This window comes from Pelodiscus sinensis, chromosome 6, assembly GCF_052426305.1.
Source record: "Pelodiscus sinensis isolate ZL-2025 chromosome 6, ASM5242630v1, whole genome shotgun sequence".
Classification (NCBI taxonomy): Eukaryota; Metazoa; Chordata; order Testudines; family Trionychidae; genus Pelodiscus; species Pelodiscus sinensis.
Window position 1 is genome coordinate 60,011,582 of NC_143057.1, and position 26,023 is coordinate 60,037,604.

Here is a 26,023-nt window from a genome sequence, read left to right on the forward strand (position 1 = left end):
TTTCTAGAAGACAGAATGAAAATAATTAAAAATCATCTTGCTAAAAAATATAGGGACTGCCCTTCCTAAATAGGTCCAATTGCTTTGAATGAGTAGGGAGCTCTCTCCTTTGGCTATTGGCTTAGTGGTTGCTGTCTGTTGTTCCTCCTCGGCATCTGTACTTTTCAGGGTGTCTATGAAACCTGCCCCAGTAATCTTAAGAGTTCCCTCTCCATTTGTAAACAGCTAGGTATAAGGGAAGAGATTGCCTTTGATGGCCTGCTGCTGGACCCTTGTGGAGGAATTGGTGCTGTAACTCCTATCCCCTGCAGCATAGGGTGATGGTAAAAGGAGGTCCTGGTGCTTGATAAAGTCAGGGGTATGCACAAAAGTAGTTGTAGAATTACAAAAGGCAAAGGAAATGTTTAGGGGACCATCCTTAAGCATCGGAAAACCTAGTTTATATTCCTGGTTCTGCCACAGAATTCCTGTGTGGTCTCAGGTGTCCATGTCTGTGCCTCAGTTTCCCTCTGCAGAATGAAGATATTTTCCTTTCTCATTAGTTTACTGAAGGTGGGATATTCTAAAGTGCCTCTGTGACTTAAGGAGCAAGAATCTGTTAGGCATGTGCTCCCAGGTCAGTTAAATGTGTACTTTTGAAAAAAAAACTTAAATTCATTACTATTTGTAAAATGTTTTGAGATGCAGGAAGGGTAGGAAGTATTGCAGGGCAGTATATTTATTATGTTATAAACTAGGTTGCTTTAGAAGGAAAGTCAAGGAGCTCTAATCCTGAGAGAATTGCTAATGGACTGAGATTTGCCGAGTTGATGCTTTTCCACCTCCAGCTGGCTAAGAAAGTTTAACCCATCCCTTCCTCTGGGACAAGGACGGGACACGGTGATCCCGGCTCTGCAGAACAGAGCAGCCAAGGCAGAGCTAAGTAACTGTTATCACCTTGGGGAGAGGAATCTCCTACTGAGAGGCTGCGAATGAGGAAAAAGAGGGTTATTCTAACGCTGTGTTGAGGAGGGAGATATGTCCAGACTTCGTGAGGGTCAGCACTGCTGCAGTGCAAACCTCTGAGGTAATAGATACTGCGGTGAGGGATACTTTACTCCTACATAAAGCAGATGGATCAGAGTTGGGGGGGGGGTCATTCATGACTTTTTTTTAAGCCTCCCTATCTTTTCCCTGAGCATCCAGGGCTGGGGCTTTGTACCCGCCACAGTCTGACTCTTAAGAGACTCAAATACACTTCAGAAAATGGCTGGGAACGGGGCAGGACATCAGCGTGATGAAGTGCGACCTCCCGTACAAAAGGCAGGGGACTCTGGGAAGCCACACCTGAACTCTTAGTCGGGCGTGGGGGAGAAGGGCTCTGTTTGCTAGCACAACCCAGGATCCGATAGCCAACTAATCCGTTTTATTAACTTCCCTCCCACCCTCCTTGGATAGTTGGTACATTCCCGCTGAAACTTCGGGAGCATAAATAGAGGCAGCAGCAGCAAGCTGCAGGGCTATTTGTCGCTTGCTAGGTAGGAGCAGGTGAACCTGTTTACTTATCTACTCACAAGCAGTTTGTCTGCGTGCGCCCGGAGTGGGGAAGGTGTAGCATGGAGCAGCCCGTGCAAACACACATGTGGAAAGCGCATACTTTACAGGAGCTTATCCGGATCCTGCATCACATATTTTCTAGCGATAAAGCCAATATAGAAGAAGTGCAGGCCTTAATGGAATCGTATGAGAGCAATCCTGCAGAGTGGATGAAATATGCCCAATTTGACCAATACAGGTAAAGTCAGCTCTTCTTATCTCAGTGCAAGGGGTGGTAACGCAAAAAGGAGACCGTCTAAAGAGTAAACGAACAGCGCAGCAAGCAAGACATATGATGTGAACATACTTGTTAGGAAATGGGAGGCGTAATTTGTGCTATGGGGGTGTTGATAAAGTGGAATCAATAGAGATCAGAGGAGTGGAACTTTAAAATCGGTTTGAGGAAAGGGAGGAGAAGGAGTCGTCGTCTTTGCAGTCATCTAGTGGAATCTAGATAACTTGTCCTCTGGTGAAGGAGGCACCTGGTATCTCGGTGTAAACTTAATTGCAATAGATTGTTAAACAAAGAGCATGTCGTACTACACCACAACGATAAAGAGTTTCTTTAAGGGTTGGATAACATGATTGGCCACTGCCCACGCTGTTGCGATCCTTTTCGGTACAGCTGTGGGTAGGAATCTGACCTAAGATGCATGTGGGTTTTATTCTGTGGTTTGTCTACTCAAGCAAGTACACTGCGTGCTTAGCCCGCTCCCTTCTAACAGTGTTCCCCAGATGCGTGGCGTTCATGTGAATAGCAAAGATGTTTTAGGATGACGGATGGGAGGAGGCATCCTCCCAAGTGTTGAAGGGTTTGCAAATTCAGAAGGAAATCAGTCTCCTGGAAACAGCTCAGAAACGAAGAACCCAGGGAAAATATCTTGGCAAGCTTCCCAGGCGGATCGGCAGTGGGAGGCTAATTCAGCTTAGCTCGCTGCTCTAGCTCCACAGCGGCGGGCTACACAACGCCGGCTTTCAGGGCCGGGACCGCCCCGCTGGGGAAAGGGGGCAGCTGCTACCATCTCCTGTGCGGTACCGGTGTAGGCTGCCCCAGTTCTCTGCCGCTGACTTGTGCGGTGAGTTGTTAGGAGAAGGTCAGGGGGTCGCCTTCCCAAATGAACAAGCCTTTGCGCTTCGCTCGATCCCCCTCGAGCCCCACAGAGCTCCAGGGGCGGCGCGGCGGAGCCGGGAAGCGGCCAGGGGAGGCTGTTGGGCAGCGGGTTTGAAATAAAGCCCTCTAAGCGCGCCAGGCTTCGGGTTTTATTCCGCAAAAGCTCTTCTCCCCCGCTGCCCCTGCGGCTGCTCCATTCAGTCCCCTCTCCTCGCTGCCCTGCTGCCTGTCCCCTCCTCTCCAGTCCTGCGCTGGCGGGGGCGGCATCTTCCATCCACTCTTCTCTCATTCCTCCTTCCTGCCCCCTCGCTCCACTTCCCCCCTATGCTAATCCCTGCGCAACCCCGCTCTGCGGCGGGGCGGGGGCCGCGGTTCAGCCATTCTGCCCCCTCGCCACTTTCCTTCTCGCGCCTCCGCAGGCGGCCCGGCAAAGGGCGGTTCGGAGGTATGGCAGGGATGGGGCTCCGGCAGCCAATCAGAGCGGCCCTGGAGCTACGCCCGGAGACTCAGGCCAAATCAGAGCCCGGCTCAGTGCGCCGCGTGGCTGCCCGCGGGGCGCGGGTGAAGCTGGGGGAGGAGGTCAGGGCTCAGAGAAGAGTGTGAAGTCAGTCAGCAGACCGGGGGGCTTGGATCGCTTCCTCCCCCTCCTCCCGCACCTCTCACACACCGAGGCAACCATCAGAGCGGTGCTTCTGCGTGACCATCTCGTTATAGGATTTTCTGTGGTGCTCATCAGTGCCCTTCGCCGCTCCAGACATACAGAGTGTTCCCCATGCCGCACCTGCAAGGTGGGGCAAGTAGTAGCCACCCTTTGCAGGTGAGGAGCTGAGTTAGATCCTCGGCCACCGTTTTGGCATAGCTCCACTAGTGGAAGGGTTGGTGTGTGGACAAGGTGCAGTGATAGAAACTCCTGTATCTGCTGTCACCGGTACCTTACAGATGTACCACTGGAAGGGAGATGTGCTAGCGCTAGATGAGCAGGAGAAGAGTAAAGAAAATTCCTAAGGTAAACAAACCTACCCTGAGTGATTTCTCCCAGCAATCTCTGTCCGAGCCTGGAATAGATGCTGCATCCTCTGTGTCTCACTTCCACATCTTGACGTCAAGAACATCCTTCCCTTTAATATAACCAGAGATTGGGGGCCTGATTGAGAGGAAGGACTTGAACTTGGGTCTTCCATGTCCTAGTTGGGTGCCCTAGCATCAGGCTTTTTTGGTGGTTTTGGAGTGGGTATGTCTCTCACTCTTGCTTCTTGGGGAAAAACTTTGAAAGGTCTCCTTTCATCATAATGTGTACAGGAAAACTTTTGCAATCTTGAAAATATGCATTTGATGGGGAACCCATTTCCTGCCCAGCTCTCCATCTAAGTGTGTTGGGGAGGGAGGGTTGCTAAATCTTGGATGAAGGAAAGCACATCACCTTATTGTGTGTGTGCTAGTTTTACTGAACACTTGGGGACATGTGTCTGCATGGATGCACAGTGCTCTGTTGTCAGGCCGTAAAAAGTACCATGTTCATTTGATTCCTTTCCCTCACCCCCTTCTGATATCTCCAGATTAAGTTTTTCTTTTATCATAGTGTTGGTTAAGCATATCAGTTAAGGCTTAATAATAATTGTTACTTTTCTAAATACAATGGATATACACCAGATGTAAGGGAGAAATCAGTAACTCATACATTATTTCTGCACTTCCAAAATAATTCTTAATTTTCTCTTTATTGCTGATGCAATATATTGGATTTAAACATAATCTCCTTTCTTCTCAGTTTAACTTTTTTTCCCCCATTCAGAACAAACCCCAAAACTTGTATTCTGGTATGAACGTTATAACACTGGAACTATTGTAGCATCCTCTTGCTTAACCAGTCATACCTGCTATGCAGAAACTACATATTGTGGCGTTTGATCAGATAAAGCTTCCTATATTGTGACATCACATAAAAAGACCTTTATATAAAAATAGGTTAGAAGCTAAAGATGGAATGAGATAAATGAAGAAAGTAACATTATGATTTAGTGAAGTCAAAATAGATATTGGCATAGACAGTACGCTTATTAAGTTTGCAGATGAGACGAAGCTGGGAGGGGTTGAAACTGCTTTGGAGGATAGGGTCATAATTCAAAATGATTTAGACAAACTGAAGAAATGGTCTGAAGTAAATAGTATGAAGTTTAATAATGCAAATGCAAAGTACTCCACTTACGAAAGAACAATCAGTTTCACACATGCAGAATGGGAGCGATTGTCTAGGAAGGAGTACCACAGAAAGGGATCTAGGGGTCATAGTGGACCACAAGCTAAATATGAGTCAACAGTGTGATGCTGTTTTTGGGATGCATTAACAGGAGTGTTGTGAGCAAGACACGAGAAGTCATTCTTCCATTCTACTCTGTGCTGATTAGGCCTCAATTGGAGTACGGTGTCCAGTTCTAGACACCTCATTTCAAGAAAGATGAGGAGAAATTAGAGAAGGTCCAGAAAAGAGTAAAAAGAATTATTAAAGTTTTAGAGAACATGACCGTGAAGGAAGACTGAAAGAACTGGACATTTTAGTATGAAAAGGAGAAAACTAAAAGGGGACATGATAGCAGTTTTCAGGTACCTAAAAGGCTGTGACAAGGATGAGGGAGAAACATTGTTCTCCTTGGCCTCTGAGGTTAGGCCAAGAAGCAGTGGGCTTAAACTGCAGCAAGGGAGTTTAGGCTGGACATTAGGAAAAACTCCTTAACTGTCAGGATGGTTAAACACTGAAATAAGTTGCCTAGGGAGGTTATGGAATCTCCATCTCTGGAGATATTTAAGAGCAGGTTAGATAGACCTCTATCAGGGATGGTATAGGGATGATACTGAGTCCTGCCATGAGGGTAGAGGACTGGTCTTGATGACCTCTCGAGGTTCCTTCCAGTTCTAGTTCTATTCTAAATATGATAAAATGAAAGTGATTTGTTACCACCACGGTGTTTTGACAATTAAAACTTGGGGATATCTTGTAGGAAAACAAAAAATTAAGCAAAACAAATATCAAGTTAACACACAGGAAAAACTTCTTCATGACTATTGAAAATCTTTACTAGTGGCTGCAGCAGAGAAGCCCTTTTTGTTAGAAACACACATAATCCTTAAGTCCCCAGGCCTGCAAAGAAGAGTTTCCCGGCATTTGATTTTTGACCAGAATACCTGCTCAAAAAGGAGCTCCAATCAGTCTGGTTCACCATAACGGGGAAGCAGGCTCTGTGCGCAGGGCCTGTATGCAGCTCCTGGGAAGAGCGGCATGTCCCTTTGGCTCCTAGATATAGGAGCAGCCAGAGGGACTCCATGAACTGCCCTTGCTTGCAGGCACTGCCCTGAGCATTGGCTCTGCAACTTCCATTTGCAGTGGAAGTGGCCAATGGGAGCTGCAGAACTGGTGCTCTGGGTGGAATCTGATACTGGGCAGCATGTGGAGGACCTTTGGCCATTTGCCCACCTTGAAGCCAGAGGGACATGCTTCCATTTCCAAGGAGCCAGGTTGATTTTTCTCCATCCCCGGAAATGCCGGGACCACCTGAGGTCACTGCCACTTGGCTCCCACACCTGAACCTGCCCATACCCTAACCCTCTGCCCCAGTTCAGAGCTTCCTCCTGCACTCCAAAACACTCATCCCAGAGCTCTCACGTCCCCCAACTGGAGTTTTCAACCCCCCTCCCAACTCCTTAACCTCCAGCTCCAGCCCAGACCCCCTTCCACAGCCTGAACCCCTCATCCCTGGCCCTACCCAGGAGCCCACACACCCAGCCTGGAGTTCATACCCTGCCCTTTCCAATCTCCAGCCCCAGACTAGAATCCTGTCTTATACTTCAAACCCCTCATCCCCAGCCCCACCCTAGAACCTACCCCCTCAGCCAATGTCCTCATCCCTTCCTGAACCTTAACCCTCTGCCCTAGCTCAGTGGAAATGCGGGAGGGAGGGAGGGTAGGGGAGAGTAAAGGAGAGGGAGATGGAGTGAGGGAAGGAGAGATGAAATGGAGCGAGTGGAATGGGCAGGGCAAGGATGTTCATTGTTCTGCAATTAGAAAGTTGCAACCCTACTGCAAAGGTACAAGCATATTAGGGATGTAAAATTTCAATTAATTGGCTAATCGAATAGTCAATGCAATTTATATCGACTATTCGATTAGTTGATAAGGGCACCTCTGCTTTTTTCAAAGATGAAAGAAAGCACTGTGGAGAGCATGGGGCCAGCAGGGGACTCAAGCAATCCCCCACGGTGTTTCAATGTGGCAGTGCTGCATGGAGCCCAGGAGCTGACCCCTGTTGCACACGGCATTTCCCAGCTGACCCCGGGCTGCACACAGCATTTCAAAGCTTGGGCAGCTCCACATGGAGCCCGAGGTCTGGTCCCAGGCTTCACACAGCACTGCTGCTTTGAAGCATCCCATCCTCTCTTCTCTCCCCCTGCCCCCTCCTTCACATCATTAATAACTCCACTGAAGTCAATTAGACCAGTGGTTCCCAACCCTTTTTTATACTGCAAACCAGCAAACCCATTCACAAACTACTGATGGGCCAGTAACAATTTATTTGCATATTCATTATGCAAATAATATTCAAATAAAATGTTACCAGTCTGCCAAAATATGTACCCGAGCCCTGGCCCCCAGAGCCATCATAAACAGCTGGCTTCAGTTGTGGCAGCCGCCCGCCACATGGTGGCTGCCAGAGCTGAAACCGGCTGCTATGTGGCGGTTCAGGGGGCCGGTGCTGGGGTACACCAGCCAGCTTCATTCCCATCCAGCTTCATTCCCAGCACAGCAGCCAGCTTCATTCCCAGAGCTGCCATGAACAGCTGGCTTTAGCTGTGGCAGCTGCTGGCCACGTGCCCAGGATATACCCCAGCTCCATGGGCATGGCCTGGCAGTGTGTTGCGGCCTGGCAGCCTGTGTTTTATGGCCCGGCACTGGTCTGCAGACCAGTAGTTGGGAACCACTGACTTAGACTACCCATGTGCAAGCTTGCAAAATTGGGCCTTCAGTTAGGAATCAGAGAATGAAATTACTTGTATTGTTTAGGGACACAAGAGGGCCTCAAGCCCTTGATTACTCCGATGAATAATATGTATGTAAAATGCATACCTTTTCTGCATTTCCTTTTGTGTGTTTGATTTACTATAGGAAACTTTTTTTTAGCGTCTTCTCCTCTTCAGAGCTCTGTTTTAGACATAGCTGTTTGACAGAAATTACCATGCTGGTACTGAGTTTCAGATGTACAAAAGAATTATAAATACAAAAAACCAGAATAGTTCAGAAAAGAAGCAATATGTGGTTACCCCTAAACTGTAACATTTTTTGCTGAATGCAAAAGAATGCAGTCATATATAGGAAAGCCAAGAATGTGAAAATGAGCTGTAGGAAAAAAAAGTTATTTTCTTTTCTTCCTTGCAGTACTCTGTTTCTAATTATAAAGCCGTTTGTTGAAATGACCTCATTCAGTAACTATTCTGATTAGAGTATTTTGTCTACATCAGTTCCAAATATATACTTCTAAACCTCAGTACTGGATTTAATTTTTAAAAGCTTCACTGGTGCTATCAGTTATTTGTTTCTCCAGTCTTTTCCAACCTGAAAAGGTGGAGTGGCAAAAACTACTTGAAAATCCCATTTCACTTTTTCTGCATAATTTGCTTTCCAAATTGAAGGGACCTTGTAATATAGGCTGCCCTCACCCTCTGTATACTCCTTGTAGTTGTTTTCTTTATACGCACACATGTGGTTTTTTGTTTGTTTGTTTGTTTGCTTTTTTAAACGAAAAAATATTTTCCATTTCAGGTATACAAGAAATCTTGTGGATAAAGGAAATGGAAAGTTCAACTTGATGATCTTATGCTGGGGTGAAGGGCATGGCAGGTTTGTATCCAAAGATTTGCAGATAGAAATACAGACCAAATGAAAAATACTGTCTTTATAATGTTCTGGGTCATTGTACTATAAAAAGAAACAAACCCTCTAACTCACAAGCATTAGTGGGTGGTTAACCAGTGATTACAAACAAAAGATAATAATGATGACTATGCCAAAGAAGTAATTTTCAAAATTGTGTATCTCGTGATTTTAGGGGATTTCTGTGGTTTTCAGCCTTTGACCGCATCTAAGCTTCTGTTCTGTCTAATGAGCTTTTTTAACCCCACAGTTAGTGGTAGATCTTTCTGTCTTTAAGTAAAACTCCAGTTGTATTATAGGAGTTCTGCTTGAGCAGGACTGCAGGATTAAGTCCATGTATTAGAGGTTATAAAACTTTTGCTTCTATTACACCTATATATAGTTTAAATCCTGGTCTGTGTGGTTTGGGTGTGGGAAGGAATGAAATCTTCTCACCTCTCTCCTCTCCACCATATCATATAACACAGCCACTTTTGTGGTTGCTATCACAGCCATAAACTGACAATAGACTTTGCAGCTGCTGTGACTACTCTACTGGGATTTATGGGGGTGTTGACTAGTGGATCTGCATAGACACAGTCATTGAAGTTCCTGCAGAGCTTTGTTTTGTAGTATGCAGGAGTTTGGAGTCTGTATAGCCTGCCTCTTCTGCAGAATTGAACATGCCAGTACTGTTGCTTATTATGCGGTGTGTATGTGCCAGAAGTGGGGGCTGGATCTGTCTCGCTGAAGTTCTTTCACAACTTTATTGGCTAATCAAAAAAAGAGTTTATAGCCTGTAAATTTTTGTCCAATATTCACTGACTCTGCACGTAAGCAGAAAATCTATAATTGTTTGCTTTAGATGTGAAAATCAATTAACATTGTCAGGTCTAATTTGAGACAGAGCCATGCTTCCCTGGAAAAAATGGAAGAAGGCTGTCTAGATCTGCTAGTTACTAAAAGGTCTTCTTTAAGCAGAGACTAAAACTGTCAAACAGTGTACTGATTTACGACTTGGAGAAGCATTTCCTGGTGACTAGAATGATACCACAGTTTGTTTTGTGTAAACAGGATAAAATATTTAAGAAAATTCATTAGAAGATAAAATTGTTGAGGGAATATCTGTGGCATTAGTGAACTTGCCTACTTTTTAAAAAAAGAAAGAAGAATCCTGCATTTCATAAGCCAAGAGCAATACAACTTTTGCTTGGATTGGAATAACATTTGTTGTGTATAAATCCTTAATATTCTAGATTTGAAGCTTGATTAGTCTTGTACATTGGGGTAAAAAAAATCCACTTACAAGAGTAAGCAGGAGGTTTTCCTTTGGTTGCCTTGGGTTCCAAAGCAACTTCTGCAGCAGGGAAGCTTTCATTTCTTTTAAATTAACTACATTTCTAGCCCTTATGCAAATGTATTGTTGAGTAGGTAGCCAACCTGCTCCAGTGCTCCTGCTGCTGCTCACAGTTTTGCCAAGCAGCAGCAGTGTGCAGTGAACCGCTCTGTCTGGTCAGTTTAGCTACTGCTATTAAATCCAGTGGGAAACAGTGCAACTCCTTTCTCCTGCATACTTCATGTCCCTCACAGCAGCAAAGAAGACCTGAGGATGGAGAAGAACTAAAAATCTCCCTCTCCCAGATAGTGGTTGAGTTTCAAGTTTGGGATTCTATCTTTTCTCTCAGATACAAACAAAATCCATGGAAAGTGCCCTCTTGCTTCTCAACAGCCAGGATGTCTTGCCTGGAATTTTCCTTTTTGTCTACTTCTGGCTAGTATGGCTAATCCCATTAAAGTTTCCAAAACCTGTATTTGTTGTTACGTTATTGTAATAGCTTCTTAATACATCAGCCTTTATTGAATATCTGAGATTTGCTGATGTTCTGATAAGTGTGCAATAGCATTCATGTCCTGCACATACTGGTATAACTCTACAATACACTATAGTGTCTGTTTCTCCTGGGAGAATTCTCTGCCACTGCATAGGCACAGAATTCATGTCCCCTGCAGTTTCTTTTTTCTCCGCAGAAAATACATTCTGCCGGAGAGGCGCTGCAGTTATTCCTTTTGCCTCCGGGTTTGCTGTGGCACCAGAGCTGAGGGCAGCCGGCTCGCAGCCAGCTGTGGATAGGGAGAAAGAGAGACTGCTTTCCTCACAGCGCCCTGCCCATGGGGCCAGGTGAGGAGGTCCAGGATATGGGGATGGACGGACAGAGAAGGGCACAGGGAGCTTCAGGGAGGTCACCTAGACTAGGGTTCAGAAGGGCTAATTGGGGGAGGAACAAAATGGGAGTGGGGATTCTGGGCCACAGGGGTTATGGGGATGTGGGTGGCTGAATGGGAGAGGCTAGGACAAGTGGGAGCTGCCAAAACAACCCCTCCCCCCAATAAAAGCCCTATTCCATACTTCTTCCACTCACACCCAGCAACCGTCTAGATTCACGCCCAGGCTCCTTCCCAACAATTACTTCCCTGTCCCTCAGTTACTCCCCATTCTGCCAAGCCTTTGCACTGCTTCTGAGGGGTGCAGGAAATACATTTCTGTTTTGTAGTGTAAATGAATTATTACTCAAAGTTCTGTATTAATATGCCTAATAAGGAATCTATTTGTCAAAAAACATTTCCTGAATCTTTTTTTGTTATCTGTATTACTACAGATATATTTGTTGACAGGAATTTCAAAACAAAGTATCAAAATAATTGAAATGAGCATGATTAATTGTGTTATTTTGACAAATAAAAGATACAGAATTTTAAAATATGGTTTGGAGAATCTTTAAGTTTTTGGCACAAAATTCCCAAAAGTAGTCTGTTTTATGTGTAGTAGGTGAATTACATGTATACCTCACACTGAGTTCAGTTCCTCTGTGTTTCTCTAGCAGTATTCATGATCACACAGACTCACACTGCTTTATGAAGATCCTTCAGGGGAATCTAAAAGAGACTCTGTTTGAGTGGCCTGGAAAAAAAGGGACTGGAGCAATGACTAAGAAGTCAGAACGTGTTTTGGGAGAAAATCAATGTGCCTATATCCATGGTAAGCTTTGTTTTAATGTCTTGTATATGACCATCCCATTGCTGACCATCAGTGATAACAACTTGTAACTGAAAAGTTCACTCTTTAGTAAACTGATCTAGCCAAGTTCTTGTACTGTTGCTAACCCTGTCGTATATCAGCACTTGTTTAGAGTTTGTCTCTCCTCAAACAGAACAAAACCCCATGCATCTAAATTCATTATTAAGATCCACAATAAAGACTCAAATCTTTTAACTCCCGAATGTTCAGAGCCTTGCAGAACTGAGTTGCATTTTCAGTTAATTATCTGGATGTGGCTATGAAGTTAAATGTAAAACAATTGGAAAATCACATGTATGCAAATCCAAAATACATAGGTGTCTCTCCGTTTGGATTAGTGAAGAAAATATCTCTTAGGTCTGTAAGGTCCTTTTGAGCTACAGTTGAAAACCTAAGAACAATACTGTAGGGCTGTGTCTAGACTGGCAAGTTTTTCTGCAAAAGCAACTGCTTTTGCGGAAAAACTTGCCAGCTGTCTACACTGGCCACTTGAATTTCCGCAAGAACACTGACGATCACATGTAAGAAATCAGTGCTTCTTGCGGAAATACTATGCTGCTCCCATTTGGGCAAAAGTCCTTTTGCACAAAAGCTTTTGCGCAAAAGGGCCAGTGTAGACAGCTCAGATTTGTTTTGCGCAAAAAAGCCCCGATTGCAAAAATGGCGATCGGGGCTTTTTTGCGCAAAAGCACGTCTAGATTGGCACGGACGCTTTTCCACAAAAAGTGCTTTTGCGGAAAAGCGTCCGTGCCAATCTAGACATTCCTTTCCGCAAGTGCTTTTAACGGAAAACTTTTCCGTTAAAAGCATTTGCGGAAAATCATGCCGGTCTAGACGTAGCCTCGTAGAGTAGTAATCGCTCACACAATCAATAAATCTAACAGCCAGCAGTAGAATTAATAGTGATTGAAATATACTTTGATCTTTTAGAATCCTGTATTTATACTCTTTGGGGTGCACAGAAGCTCATACCTGTCTTGATTTGGGGTAGAGAATAAATGTGCCTTTTTTATTGAATAACGTTACTCTTTACAAATGCACCCAAAAGACCAAACCTGCAATCGTCCACACAATTCCCCATGTGAAATAATGCACACTACTGTATAAAAATGGTGAGCTTCTTGACTGCTTCTGACTGATTACAATGTATGTAACTCAAGGATGCTCACCTAGAAATAGTGGATGATGGGCTGCATGAGTGGCCCTCCTTCACCTCGGTGGACCATAGCCCTGCAGCCCCCCATCTGCCTCCCTTCCCCCATGTGCCTCTGGTGCACTGGGACACCAGAGCCTCATAGTTACCTGCTCCTCTCCCCTTCTTCTCTCCCTCTCAGCACTTTTGGAGCACATGAGTTGTCTGATTCACGCTCCGTTCCTGCCTCTCCCTCACAGAGCTAGAATGCCGCAAACAGCTGATTTGTGGCATTCCAGCTCTGGGAGGGCGGGAGAGAAGGGGGAATGGAACATAAATCAGGCAATTTGTGGCTCCTGCAAAAGTGTTGGGAGGGAGGCGGGAGGTGTAGGAACTTCTGTACTCTGGTGCCCCAGGGTGTGTCCTCACTTCACTTACATCCACACTGCAATCACGTTCTTTCAAAAAAAAAAAAAATCAAAAGAACAGAGGGGTTTTTCCAACATTGGTAAACCTCTTTCTACAAGGAAGAAGCCTTTTTCTGAAAGAACTCTTTCGGGGAAAAAGGTGTGTGTGGACGGGGAAGAGGGAGTTCTTTCGAAAAAAGAGGAAAGGGGGGGAAAAAGCACAGGTGCCCTGGTGGCCACGCCATCCATAGTAATCACAGCTTAAATGTGGGTTAGCATCCACTCTGAATGCACGCTATCTTTTGAAAAAGCAGATCGCTTTTTCGATACGCTTTTGCTGTGTAGATGCTCTCTTTCAGAAGCTCTCTTCTGGAAAAGCTTCTTCTGAAAGAAGCCTGGAGTCTAGACATAGTCCCAGTGTGTCAGAGGCATGTGTGGAGGGAAGCAGCCAGGGTGTCCGCAGACCACAGGTGGAGCCCCAGTGGGCCGCATGTGATCTGTGGGCTACAGGTTGATCACCGCTGGTATAACTGCTTCTATACAACTTTCTATATGCACTCAATGTTGTTTTTCTAGGTATACTTTTCTACTGTTAGAAGTTTGTAAATAAAACAAACATCTTGAAACATTTATTTGACCCTGCACAGCTAGTCTTTTGGGTAGCCAGCCAGGGCCAATACCTCTGAAAATTTTGTCTTCTGATTATTTTCCATGCCTCCTGTCAACTAAGAGGTGTATTTTCATTAACCAGACTTTCTGAAGTGAACAGATGTCTCTCTTACTCCAGGTGCTCAGGGTTTTTATTGGAGGTAAAGAGATGTTTGTTTTTTAATATAATCAGTGCATTGGAAAGTAAGACTTTTTAATTGATTCAGAAAATATTTGAACTTTATGTGTATGCTCTAAACTCTGTTTTTTTTGTTTTTTAAAGCTATCTACCAACCCCCCTCCTCCCCTCAAAACTAAGTAGTCTTCTGAGGGAACTGTATGTCTGTTTCCTCTGTGTTTCCTGGTTGGATATTTCAGCTTACGAGTAAAAGAAAACAAAATGCATTGCCAGCTTAACTCCTTAACGATGCCTTAAAGTGGAGTCATCCCATCCATAGGAGTGGTCACTCCAGGCCCTGCACTTTTGGGGGACCCACAGCAACTGCCCCAACAATCCTGTGGAAGGGAGAGAACCAGGGGATAATGTGGCTTGGCACAGGATGACAGCGGGGGTTGACCCTACCGATGCACTCACCCCATGGCGCTCTGCTTCCTGCCATCGTAGAGAAGTGGGGTGCAGCAGTTCAGGAGAGGGCATTGTAGCATTTGAGGGTGGAATTGGCTGCTGGGCCACTCTGGCTCCTGCCACCCACATGATGCATCAGGGTCCCATAATCCTCAGGGCCATGTTGCTTGCGAAAGGGGGCAGAGCAAGGGTGGGGCTTGAGGAGTGGATGGGGCAGAGCGTGTGGCAGGGCATGGAAGGGGATTGCCCCAGACCCCCCTTGGGATGGCCCTTCCTTAAAGTATTTGTGTTTCTATCAGGATATCTCCAACATCATTTATCTGAATGTGGTGCAGAAAGAGTATTCCATGTAGCATGGCAGTTGCTTTTTATACTGGTGCCTGTTGCTTGGTGTTTGCATGTGTAAGACAGCCCACGGGAGTGAGCTGATTTTAATCTCTGAGTACATGAATATAAATTTTAGGGATTTATTCCCTCATTACATGAAAGTGTGGGTACATTTTAAATGTGCCAAAGTTGGAATGCATCAGTGCTTTCCACAGTAACAGTATTGGGACTACATTGTGCAATTAAGGGCTGAGTATTATATAAGATATTACATAAGCATAAAGGGCTGAGTTGCATTTGCTCTAAACTTGAAACTTGGACTCTTGAGCAATTTTTAAATTCTTTTTTAATGTTCTATCAGCATGAGTTTTGGTAGATTTAATTTTCACTTTGGGTATTTTATAATAACTCAGTTTCACCCCTGATTCTTAGAAAGTGACGTTAACTTATTAATAGCCGCCCTGTGGACAGTGGGTTTTTTATTACCTGTTCAATTGAGTTTGCTGTTTTAGTTAAGACTGGATGTTTGCCACACTCTAGTAATTTGTCCCTTTAAACAAAAGCCCAGGCAAATGGGAAAGGGTAATTGGAAGATGAACAACTGTGAACGTCTCCTTGCTGTGAATTTACACTTGAAATTCAAGTAGTTCAGTTTAAACGTGGTTGATATCCTTGTTATCAGGCTGAAAACTAGCAATGCAAAAACCTGAAATGCTTATTCTTTAGAAAAGCAAATCTTCGATCCAAGGTTTTCAAAACACCAGCCTCTCGTAGGAAACAAAGAAAAAATAATCTGGAGATGGCAGCTAATAATAAATTATCAATGGTGTACGTACGTGTACACACACACACACACAAATCTGTATGTAGAAATTTAGAGAGCAAGGTATTCTGAAGTCCCAATAGGTTTGGAGATCTGTTCAAGAAAGTAAAACCCAAATTCCTAGGTGTGGCTACCTTTCTTTTTGGTTTACCGTGCTTCTCCCAGCACTTATCAGATTTCATTAGATCCGTCTATTAATGTAGACTTGCTTCTCACACCTTGCTTGTTTAGACTCCATTGGCCTGCACCGGGTAGAGAACACAAGCCACACAGAGTCTGCTGTTAGTCTACATCTGTACAGCCCAGCCTTTGACAACTGTAACACCTTTGATCAAAGAACTGGACACAAGCACAAAGTCAAAATGACATTCTATAGTCAGTTTGGAGAAAGGACTCCAGGGGTAAGTACAAGCTAATGAATACCCTTTGTGTCCTCACATGAACAGAGCAAAGAGCTAGCTTGCCATGCTGTTGTCCATCCCAACCGTGGCTCTGTTGGTGGGTTGCCCAGCACACACACAGTTCTTGGCATGGACTGCCTGATCATTTTTAGGCTAGAGATGAAAAACATTTCAAGAGGAAGTTTAGTTTTGGCATCAACCTTAAGTTTCTTATATTGCTTAGTTTTAAAATGTTACTTTGCACTTATACTGCAGTGCTTCCTTTGGTTCTTCAAAGCATGGAACAGATATTATGCTCATGGCATCCCTAGGAGGGAGGTCAAGTTTATCTCTATTTCACAGATGGGGCAGTGTTGTTGTCAGAACTACAATTGGATTTAGGTATCACTGGCTCTGCTCATCTGTCTGCCCCCAGCACTCCTGTGTGTAAAAAAAAAAAAAAAAAAAAAAAAAAAAAAAGGTCCAATCTTATGAAGTATGGAGGAACCCTCAATGCCCCTTGATAGCAAAAGGACTTGAAAGTGCTGTTGGACTAAGCAGTTTCACATTTCAAGACCAATTTGTTTTCTCCCTGTAACTTGTTGGCAACAAAAAACGAACACAGTGTTCTGAGGTTTTAAAAACAAGCTTTGAAATGCAGAGACTCCCTGAATGAGGTTGGTCCGGTTAGTGGCACAGCACCAAAGCCGAATTCATCTCTGTATGGAGTCTCAGTACCAGGACTGGGAGTGGTGCTTGATGGCCTTCTCTTTGGAACACTTCAGCGTATCTAACCTAGCCACAATCTAGTACCTTTATAGAAGAAAGGCTGTTTTGTGGTATAGGGTTGCCAACTTTCCCAACTGGATGGACCAGACACTGTTGCCGCATATGGTGTCTAGTCCATCTTGTTGGGAAAGATGGCAACCCTACAATGCTGAAGAAATGGCACAGATTTTGTTTGGGATGGTCCATGGCTGGATTGGATGGTCACAGAAGGCCTGATGCTGAGAGGTAATGAGCGCTTCTAACTCTCACTGAAGGAGTAGCAGGTAATGAATTACCGAGCCATTAGTAGGGGAGATTCAACTAAGGCTTTATGCATAATAGGCAAAATCCCTCCAGTCCAACAAGCACAATGCAAATAGTTGTGTTTCTTTGGAGCTTTTTATGTTAAAGCGATAAGAAATTGATTCAACCAGGTCAAGCGCCAAACTTTAAACTTTACACATTTGAAAGTTCTGCAGACAACTAAACTTTTTATAGTCCTTATTGTCTAGAAGAAATAAGATAGATTTGAAGAGAATGAAGAGCACAGTCACGTGAGAATAAGAGTTCAAGCATTTTGCTGTGTGTGTATTCTCTTTCTTTAAAGCTCTTTACCTGATGGGAAGTCTTTGGTCTGTGTGTAATAACAAAGTAAAATATCTGGGAAATAGTTGGTTTTTTTCCTGTTTTTCTTCTGTAGCAACTGGCAACATTTTGTGCATGTGATGGGAAGTTGTAGCTGATTTTTGAATGGGGAAAATCTTAGTCATTGGGTGTCTCCGCTTAGTTCCAGTAACTTTAAACAGTAAAAGGGGGGTGGATGGAGCCTCGGTTTGGCCATACAGCTGCTTCAAATAATTTCATGCTGCAAAAAAATTTTTAGCTTCAGTGAGGGTTTCTGGAAAGATCATTGGAAACAGACACAGATCTTTTTGCTGTTTACCAAGTGTCAAAAGAAATTGAGGAGGCAGTAAAGTGCAAATTGGGAGGAAAGGTTAAAAGTATAAAGGAGAATGACTGGTTTAAAGTGTATTTGTTTTCTTAGGAACAAGAAAATCTACCTGAAAAATTAAATATACAACACTTTATATTGGCTTTTTTAAAGTTAAACTAAGCAAAATTTAAAAGTAAACTCCTGATGTAGTTTTCAATAAGATGTAATTATAAGTTTGGCTAGGGTTTCATTGAGGAATCTGGCTATGTTGGGGGTCTTTTTAAAACTAATTGGTCAGTTATTCAGTAACTGCAACCAGCTGTATATGCCAATCACCTTTTTTCAGTGTTAATCAGCCAACATACCAGTGACTTTCCCCAACAAGTATCCTCCTGTGTGCTTAAATAAAGCAAACTATATGGATCCAGAGTGTACTTTGTGAGTGCTATTGTATAATTATACTGCAGTAATAATATAGAGAACTTTCATGCCAAGAAAAATCTCTTAAGCTTGATCATGCCCTCTCATATGTGTAGTACATCATCATGTGGTTTGCTAGTAGGCATTCATGTTCAAGTACAGTTAGGTGATTCTCACCCCACCCTCCACCAGACTGGGGGCTAATTTTGCTGACAGGGTCAAGCTTCATTCAATAGGTATGAGGAGAAGGATGGTCTGGTGTAGATAGGACATGAGGCAGGGGTTCGGGAGACCAGAGTTAAATTCCCTGTTCTGCCATGGAGTTGCCCAAGTTTGCACAAAATCTTGTGGTCTTTCTGCCTTCCTTCCCTAAACCCAGGTCTACACTAGGACTTTAGTTCAAAATTAGCCACCCAAGGTTGAATTTGTAGGAGATGTGTCCACACTACCCAGTCCATTAATCCGGAATAAGGAGCTGTGGAATTTGAACTGTGTAGTCCCGCTTTTCATGAAGAATAACACTATTCCTGAACTTGCAAGTCCTAAATAACATTAGTGTGGACACTCCAGTGCTACTAATTTGAACTAATAGGCCTCCAGAAGGCCTCCTGCAGCTCCCCAGAGTTCTTCTTGGGGCTCTGAGTCCAAAGTAGTGCATCCACAATAATAGAGCCTGTCTTGGAGATTTGATTCTTCTCCATAGTGAGGACACGGAACTTCAAATTTGTAAAATCAGGTGCCCAGAAGTGAAACTTAGTAAATTCAAAATAATCTCTTAGGCTACGTCTACATTGGCCCCTATTACGGAATAGGGATGCAAATGTAGAACTTTGGAAGAGGCAAATGCGCAGGGGATTTAAATATCCCCCGCGGCATTTGCATTTTCATGGTCGCCGCTTTTTTCCGGCTTGGAGATAAGCCGGAGAAAAGCGTCCAGACTGGCGCGATCCTCCGGAATAAAGCCGTATTCCAGAGGATCTCTTGCAAGTAGGAATAAGAGATCCTCCGAAATAGGGCTTTATTCCGGAGGATCGCGCCAGTCTGGAGTTATCTCCAAGCTGGAAAAAAGCGGCGGCCATGAAAATGCAAATGCCGCGGGGGATATTTAAATCCCCCGCGCATTTGCCTCTTCCAAAGTTCTACATTTGCATCCCTATTCCATAATAGGGGCCAATGTAGACACAGCCTTAGTGTAGACATGGCCTAACTGTGTAAGAGGGAGCACTTCCCTCCCTCACCCAAGTGTTGAGAATAAATATATTAATGAATGAAGCCCCCAGCTGCCATGGTAATGAAGGTCATATAAGTACTTTAAGTAGATGGAGCATCTTAACTTACTTGTAAGTCTTTTCTTTTAAAAGACTCTCTTCTCTTTCTTTTAGGCAACAGCAGTGTCACAAGAGAACAACTGAGAAGCACTAGAATGAATATGCTAAGGCCTGCTGAATATTTGCCCAGGGACTAAAGAATTGTATAGCTGATGCCAGCTTTAGCTGAGTAACCTGTGCATAGAAATACAGTAGGGAAGCCTCCTGGCAATATGTAGTTATCCTGAATGAATACTGCTTATGGAAAGTCTAAGGTGACTAGTGCTGTAAGCTGCTACAGGGGTTAGATGCCTTTACATAGGCTGTTGTAAAGTCAGAATCAAGTATCTTGTTTTTCTGATCCTAGCCTCTTTTTTTAAATTCCAAATTTGAGACTCTACTGAGAATATCAGTAATAGGCTTTTAAAACACCATTTGCCTCTTTAAATAGGTTTTTTTTTTTTAATGTGGTATGTGTGCTCAGTGTATTTAGTTATCTAAATTTTGTAGCTTCAAGTCACCATTAATAATATGTACCCATTTGTAATGTATTAGGTACTATTAACAGCAGTTGTCTTGTTTTTTAAATTACCGGTAAGTCTCTTTATGTTTTAATGCTCTGGATTTTGGTAGTTGTGCATTTTTTTTATTTTATTTTTAAAAAATATAATTTGTCAGATCTGTTTTTAAACAGGACCAATAATGCAGTTCATGTACAACACTGTTTGAAAAGTTAACTGATTTGGAGAAAGGTCTGGGTTTTTAACCAGACGAATTATGTCTAATATGGTTAATATCCAGTTTCCAGAGTTCTGTTGTATAGCTACTGAAGTCCTTAGGGTAACCTAAATAAAACTGGATTTGAGTACAAATTTCAAAAGTTTGCAGCTTCTTTCCTGATATCTAAAGCATCTATAATGCTCATTACTTGTGATTAATTCCATCCTCCTTAGATTTCTCATTATTATCTCTTAAATCTTCCCTAGGCAATACCATTGTTAAAAGAGGAGTTAAAAAGACACAAGCATTTAAAATTAATTATGAAATCTTGACCCCATTGAAGTAAATGGGATTTTTTGATAGATTTCAGTGGTTACAATATTTCATCCTTAGCCATGAGCTACTATACACAGGAGTTTTTGCAAAATATAATTATAATAAAAATGCATCAAAAATCAGTGAGATCTGGGGTTTTTTTTCTTCCTTAATAAAAGAATCAATTGGTCTGTCCTAGCACGTGCATGGGACAATAAGATATGCTAAGTGAAAATATGGCTTTCCTTAGTTTTCTTATGAAAACAAAAGTAGAAAATGAGGACGTATAAAAATTCCACTGCTCTCTTCCTTCACATCTTAAATGACACAGAGTACATCTATACTGCAGTGCTATTTCGGGAAATCAGAGGTATCCCAAAATAGCTACTCCACGTCTTTTGAACATGTCCACTATTGTGAAATATAGCAGATGCACTATTTTGGCATCCCTGCAAACCTGGTTGCACGAGGGATAAGGGATATCTTGAAATAGTGTGGTGTTTCAAAATTTGGCACACTGTAGGTGTGCCAAATTTTGAAATAGCCTATTTCGAAAAAGAATCAAAATAAGATGCACAGTTTGCGGAGCACAATTTGCGGAGCACAAATTGCATATCTTATTTTGAGCTAAGGGTGCAGTGTAGACACACCATACGTTCCACTGTGATAGAAAAAGGTAGTTAAAATTTTATAATAAGTTGCATATCTTCAGCCTTACTGGCAATAAGTGCTACACAGAGTTTTAGAATCTCAATAGTAGCCATTTACCATGTGCTCAGATAGAAAGCAGTTTTTAAGCCTGTCTTGGACTTTTTTCTTTTTACTCCTGGAAACTTGGAAAAAAAGTCTGATGGGAGAGGCTTTGGGAAGGACTTTCAAAAGCAGTAGATAGTTAGACAACAATTCCCTTCAGAAATAACTGGGACCTTAGTCTATAAGGTGCCACAGGACTCCTGATAAAATATTTAGTCAGGACTTTCATAAGCACCTGTGAAAATGAGGCACTAACAGATTTATTGGAGCATAAGCTTTCGTGGGCAAAGACCCACTTTGTCAGAGGCATGTCATGACAAAGTGGGTCTTTGCCGACAAAAGCTTATGCTCCAATAAATCTGTTGGGGCTATGTCTACACTGGCATGATTTTCCGGAAATGCTTTTAACGGAAAAGTTTTCCTTTAAAAGCATTTTCGGAAAAGCGCATCTAGATTGGCAGGACGCTTTTCCACAAAAGCACTTTTTGTGGAAAAGCATCCATGGCCAATCTAGACGCGCTTTTCCGCAAAAAAGCCCCGATTGCCATTTTCACGAGCGGGGCTTTTTTGCGGAAAACAAATCCCTGCTGTCTACACTGGCCCTTTTGCGCAAACGTTTTTCAGAAAAAGACTTTTGCCTGAACGGGAGCAGCATAGTATTTCCGCAAAAGCACTGACAATCTTACATGAGATCGTCAGTGCTTTTGCGGAAATTCAAGCGGCCAGTGTAGACAGCTGGCAAGTTTTTCCGCAAAAGCAGATGATTTTGCGGAAAAACTCGCCAGTCTAGACACAGCCTTAGTCTATAGGATGCCGCAGGACTCCTTGTCGCTTTTGCAGATTCAGACTAACACAGCTACCCCTCTGATATTTTACCAGGCAAATTCAACACCAGGATAAGTCTTCTCTTAGGAGTTGGAGGGAGTCAATCTTAGGTTTCCAGTGGAATAAAGAAACCAGAGGTAATTGCAATATGTTAGCAAAGGAGATCAGGAGTCCATGAAGAATGTCTACATACAGAATCCTTTTTGGAACCACATCCGGACGTTAAAGGAACATATTGAGTCCAAAATTGGAAGGGCAAGGAGTATCCGATCCCTGCTGGCAAAAAGTACTTAAAATGCTGTGTTTTAATTATGGTTTTACATTTTATCCAAACTGTATCTCATCCTGCTATATTACTGGAGAAATCTCCAAATGTGTCTGCAACCTAAGTGGTGTCCCTGGGCTAGGAGTGAAGTCATATGGTGGTTGAAATGAGTCATGTCACTGCACCTCTCAAACAGAAGTTTTACACTCCATCTCCAGAAACACAGAAAAGTCTCAGGAGTGGGTGCTAACACTGGGTCTTCACCTCTATAGCCCCACTGGCCATGCTTCCTCTCTCCCCTCCCCGCCCCCCCAAAGGGAATATTGCAGACATGGAATAAATGAATGCAGATAAAAGGAGGATTTGTTTGTGTGCAGAGTAACTGGAGGTCAAAGATTCTTTTCACCCTGGCCCAATGGAGTAACCTCTATGCAGAACCAGCTCATTTGTGCTTTAAAAAAAAAAGATACTGTAGACTTCTTCATATCTCGTAGGTGCCTTCCCCTCTTGTCCTTTTGCTGTGTTCTTTTCCTTCCCTCTCTCCTACACCTTGTCTGTTATACAGGAGAAGTTGTACTGGTTTAACTTCATTTTTTTTTTAAAATCAATCTAGTTAAGTCATGGCAAACCTACCATGTAAATACATTTAAGTCAGTTAAACCCTTGCCTAAATTTGACAATTTACTAAAGCAAGGAAGACCTACGTGAGCAAGGTTTAAACTGGTTTGATTGCATTTAATAAGTGGCTTAAAAATACATTTAAATCGGCACAAATTCTCCACTACATATAAAGCTGTAGTAGTTCATAGGGCACTAACCTAAGAGTTCAGAGAACAGAATTCTGTCACTGATTCATTGGGGAATCTTGAACAAGCGACTTAATTGCTCGGTACCTCAGTTTCCCCAAAAGTAAAAAGGAGTTAATCACATTGCAAAGCACTATGAAACCTATAGGTGAAAAGCACTACACAATACAACTTATTAGGCTATCCACTTATCCCCAATCACAGGCCATCTTGCTGCTTGTTTTCTTCTCAGTGGCTTTGTGTCTTCCTATTTATTTACTGGAGATTAGTAAAACAGTGAATCACAATTCATAAATAAAAAGAAAAACAGTGTGATTTTTTGGGACACAAGTCCAACAACTTTGGCCTTTGTGAAAGCAGAAATGCCAACACTGTAACTTTCCATCAGTTGTCTTTAATCTCTACTCTAACTGGTTTGTTTGCTTTTCTGTTACCTATTTCAATTTCTAAACATCATGTGGCAGATTAAATTCTGCCCTCCACCAGCAAGACCTGGGTTTTATATTTGCTATAGAAGCAGAGAAAAAACACAACAGCAATGTCAAAGTCTGTATTAGCGGCAATTTGTTTTTTGTTATTTAAAGAACCTGTTCCAGAGCTACAGCGATACAAAAGGTACATGTTGTTCATGAGCATATTCTTAAATTGTTTTTTCAAACCCCTCCCAACCCTGGGAAAAAGTTGTTTGTACTGCCAGGGTGTAGCCTTTCCAAATTTAAAGCAGGCAGATCTGCCTGCAGTTCCTCTGACATTTCTTATCTGTTTTGTATTGTTCTTTTCTTAGGGTGTGCTATAATATGCTCCTGCACTCCTGAAAGCTTTTGCAATCCTTGCCTGGCACATAGTCTATTCTGGCCTCTGTTTTTAAATGGCTCTATACACAAGAAAGATTCAGCCTTACTGCCCTGGAAACTGTGATAACCCCTTTAGCCACAGAACAAGGGACAACTGGAGCAGCAGATTCCCCGCATGGGTTTGTAAATGTTTCATCAGTGTTGAATACCTCCATGGTCACTCCCCTTGCCTATTCAACAAGGTTCCCTCTAATCTTTTCCATAGATGTGCAGAATAAATTTTGTATGTGTACCAAATCATGTATAAATGCACACCACTAGCAGAAACACAAAACCTACCTGTGGGTGCTCTACTAATCAGCTGGGCAATATTGGAATTTCTCCTGCACTGCTGCACAAGGCACAGCTTACAGGGAATACTGCTCCTTGTAAGCTGTTCAATATTTGGACTTTCTGCTGAGATTGCAAATAAAGGTGACATCAGTCCTGAAGTTACAGATTCTATCCACCAAGAACTTGACTGAGCCCAGCAATTTATTTTATAGCCGTTAGATAGCAATGATTTTTTTTTGTCACTACCAATTCAAAATCAGATATGAACCAGTGCTCTGATGACAAAAATCTGTTTCGAATTACTACTGATCTTATTTTTCTGAGCCATATGTGGTACTCAGTCTGTCTCTGCTCCTGCTTATTTACTGTTCTTACCTCTTCCTACTGGTAGACCCTGGGAAAATGAGGTGTGTTAAATGTGTGAGTAAAACTTGTTTCCTACCATGTTAAGCACCTACTGTAGAGAAAGACGTGTTTAAAAAGCTAGCTACTTAACCCTAGTGTTAAGGTTACATGTTAATAACATGTAAAAACAATGAGGAGTTTATTATTCCTGTTAGCAAATGCTGTGTTAACTTACATTTCAATTACCACATTATTAACAACTCTCACAAGGACAGCCCTCTTGGTCTGTATCAGTAAAAACAATGAAGAGTCCCCTGTCATCTTAAAGACTAATAGATTTATTTGGGCAGAAGCTTTTGTGGGTCAAAACCACTTTGTCAGATACATGTGGCAAAGTAATTTTGACCCACAAAAGCTTCTGCCCATATAAATCCATTAGTCTTTAAGATGACAGGGGACTCATTGTTTTTACCGATACAGACCAACAGGGCTGCCCTTGTGAGAGCTGTCAGTAATGTGGTAATTGAAATGCAAGTTAACACAGCATTTGCTAACAGGAATAATTTTTCCCATTGTAAAGAAGACACTTTTCCAACACACAGCCATCCCAACCTGTTTCCTGCAGGGTTACAAAACTGTAACTGCTTTAGCCCTGAGTAACAACATCAGAATGGAAATTCTTATGGCATTTTATTTTCCTCCTGTGATGCTCTCTGTTTTTCAGTAAGACTACATGAAATTATCATGAGCACAACATGTTCTCTGGGTGGGAAGGTTTCCCTCTGCTATGAAAACAAGTCACAACGTGGTGAGCTACCCCCATTCAGCTTTCAGTTTCAGCCACAGAATAGAGCAATTTTCTAATCTCACTTGGAGTGCCACTATTGTTGTTCTAACTCATCCGTGTTTTAGAAACCCCTCAGAGCACAAGCCAGAAAATTGTGTTGTCCCTTCCCTTCACTCCCCAAACATATGCCCCAACACAAACCACATATTTGCAGTTAGCAAGCCAATCAATTAAATGTGCTAAGGAAGTGTGTGTCTGTCTCTGTGTCTTTCTGCAACCAAGGACATGGCTTTTATACTTAATTGAAGGCTTGTCAACCCTGAAATGTTAATTTAGTTTGCCTTAAAGGTCTTTTGTGCCAGCTACATACACCCCTTTTAAAAAAGTGAATTATTTGGTGTCTTCGGTCTTAGAATCATAGACTCCTAGGGCTGGAAGGGTGTGTCTACACAACAAAGTTAGTTCAGAATAACGGCCATTATTCTGAAATAACTACGTGAGCGTCTACACAGCAATAGCGTTATTTAGAAATAATTTTGAAATAATGGGAGGCTTATTCCGACTTCTGTAAACCTCATGCTATGAAGAATAATGCCTATTCAGCCCACTCAAAAGCTCATGATACCATCTTCATGTTTTGTTAGTCTTTAAGGTGCTGCTAGACTATTCGTTGTTTTTGAAGTTTGT

General features: G+C 42.8%; 1 protein-coding gene and 1 long non-coding RNA gene across 3 annotated transcripts; both read left to right on the top strand.

Annotated features, from left to right (window-relative positions):
• Positions 1-1,484: 1,484 nt before the first annotated feature.
• Positions 1,485-20,273, top strand: CDO1 (cysteine dioxygenase type 1). 2 transcript variants are annotated; one of them, XM_006134480.5, is made up of 5 exons: positions 1,485-1,774; positions 8,496-8,573; positions 11,465-11,622; positions 15,816-15,985; positions 19,469-20,273. In XM_006134480.5, exons 1-5 carry the CDS (start codon positions 1,596-1,598, stop codon positions 19,496-19,498), a joined length of 615 nt encoding a protein of 204 aa, XP_006134542.1. In that variant the 5' UTR covers positions 1,485-1,595; the 3' UTR covers positions 19,499-20,273. The 2 variants fall into 2 exon arrangements, with proteins under 2 accessions (XP_006134542.1, XP_025046171.1); XM_025190386.3 differs by lacking the exon at positions 1,485-1,774 and adding an exon at positions 10,614-10,764 and having other exon boundaries at positions 8,490-8,573.
• Positions 15,992-16,710, top strand: LOC149524154 (uncharacterized). The gene is made up of 2 exons (XR_016349890.1): positions 15,992-16,409; positions 16,446-16,710. It is a non-coding gene; the product is annotated as an uncharacterized LOC149524154 (long non-coding RNA).
• Positions 20,274-26,023: the final 5,750 nt, after the last annotated feature.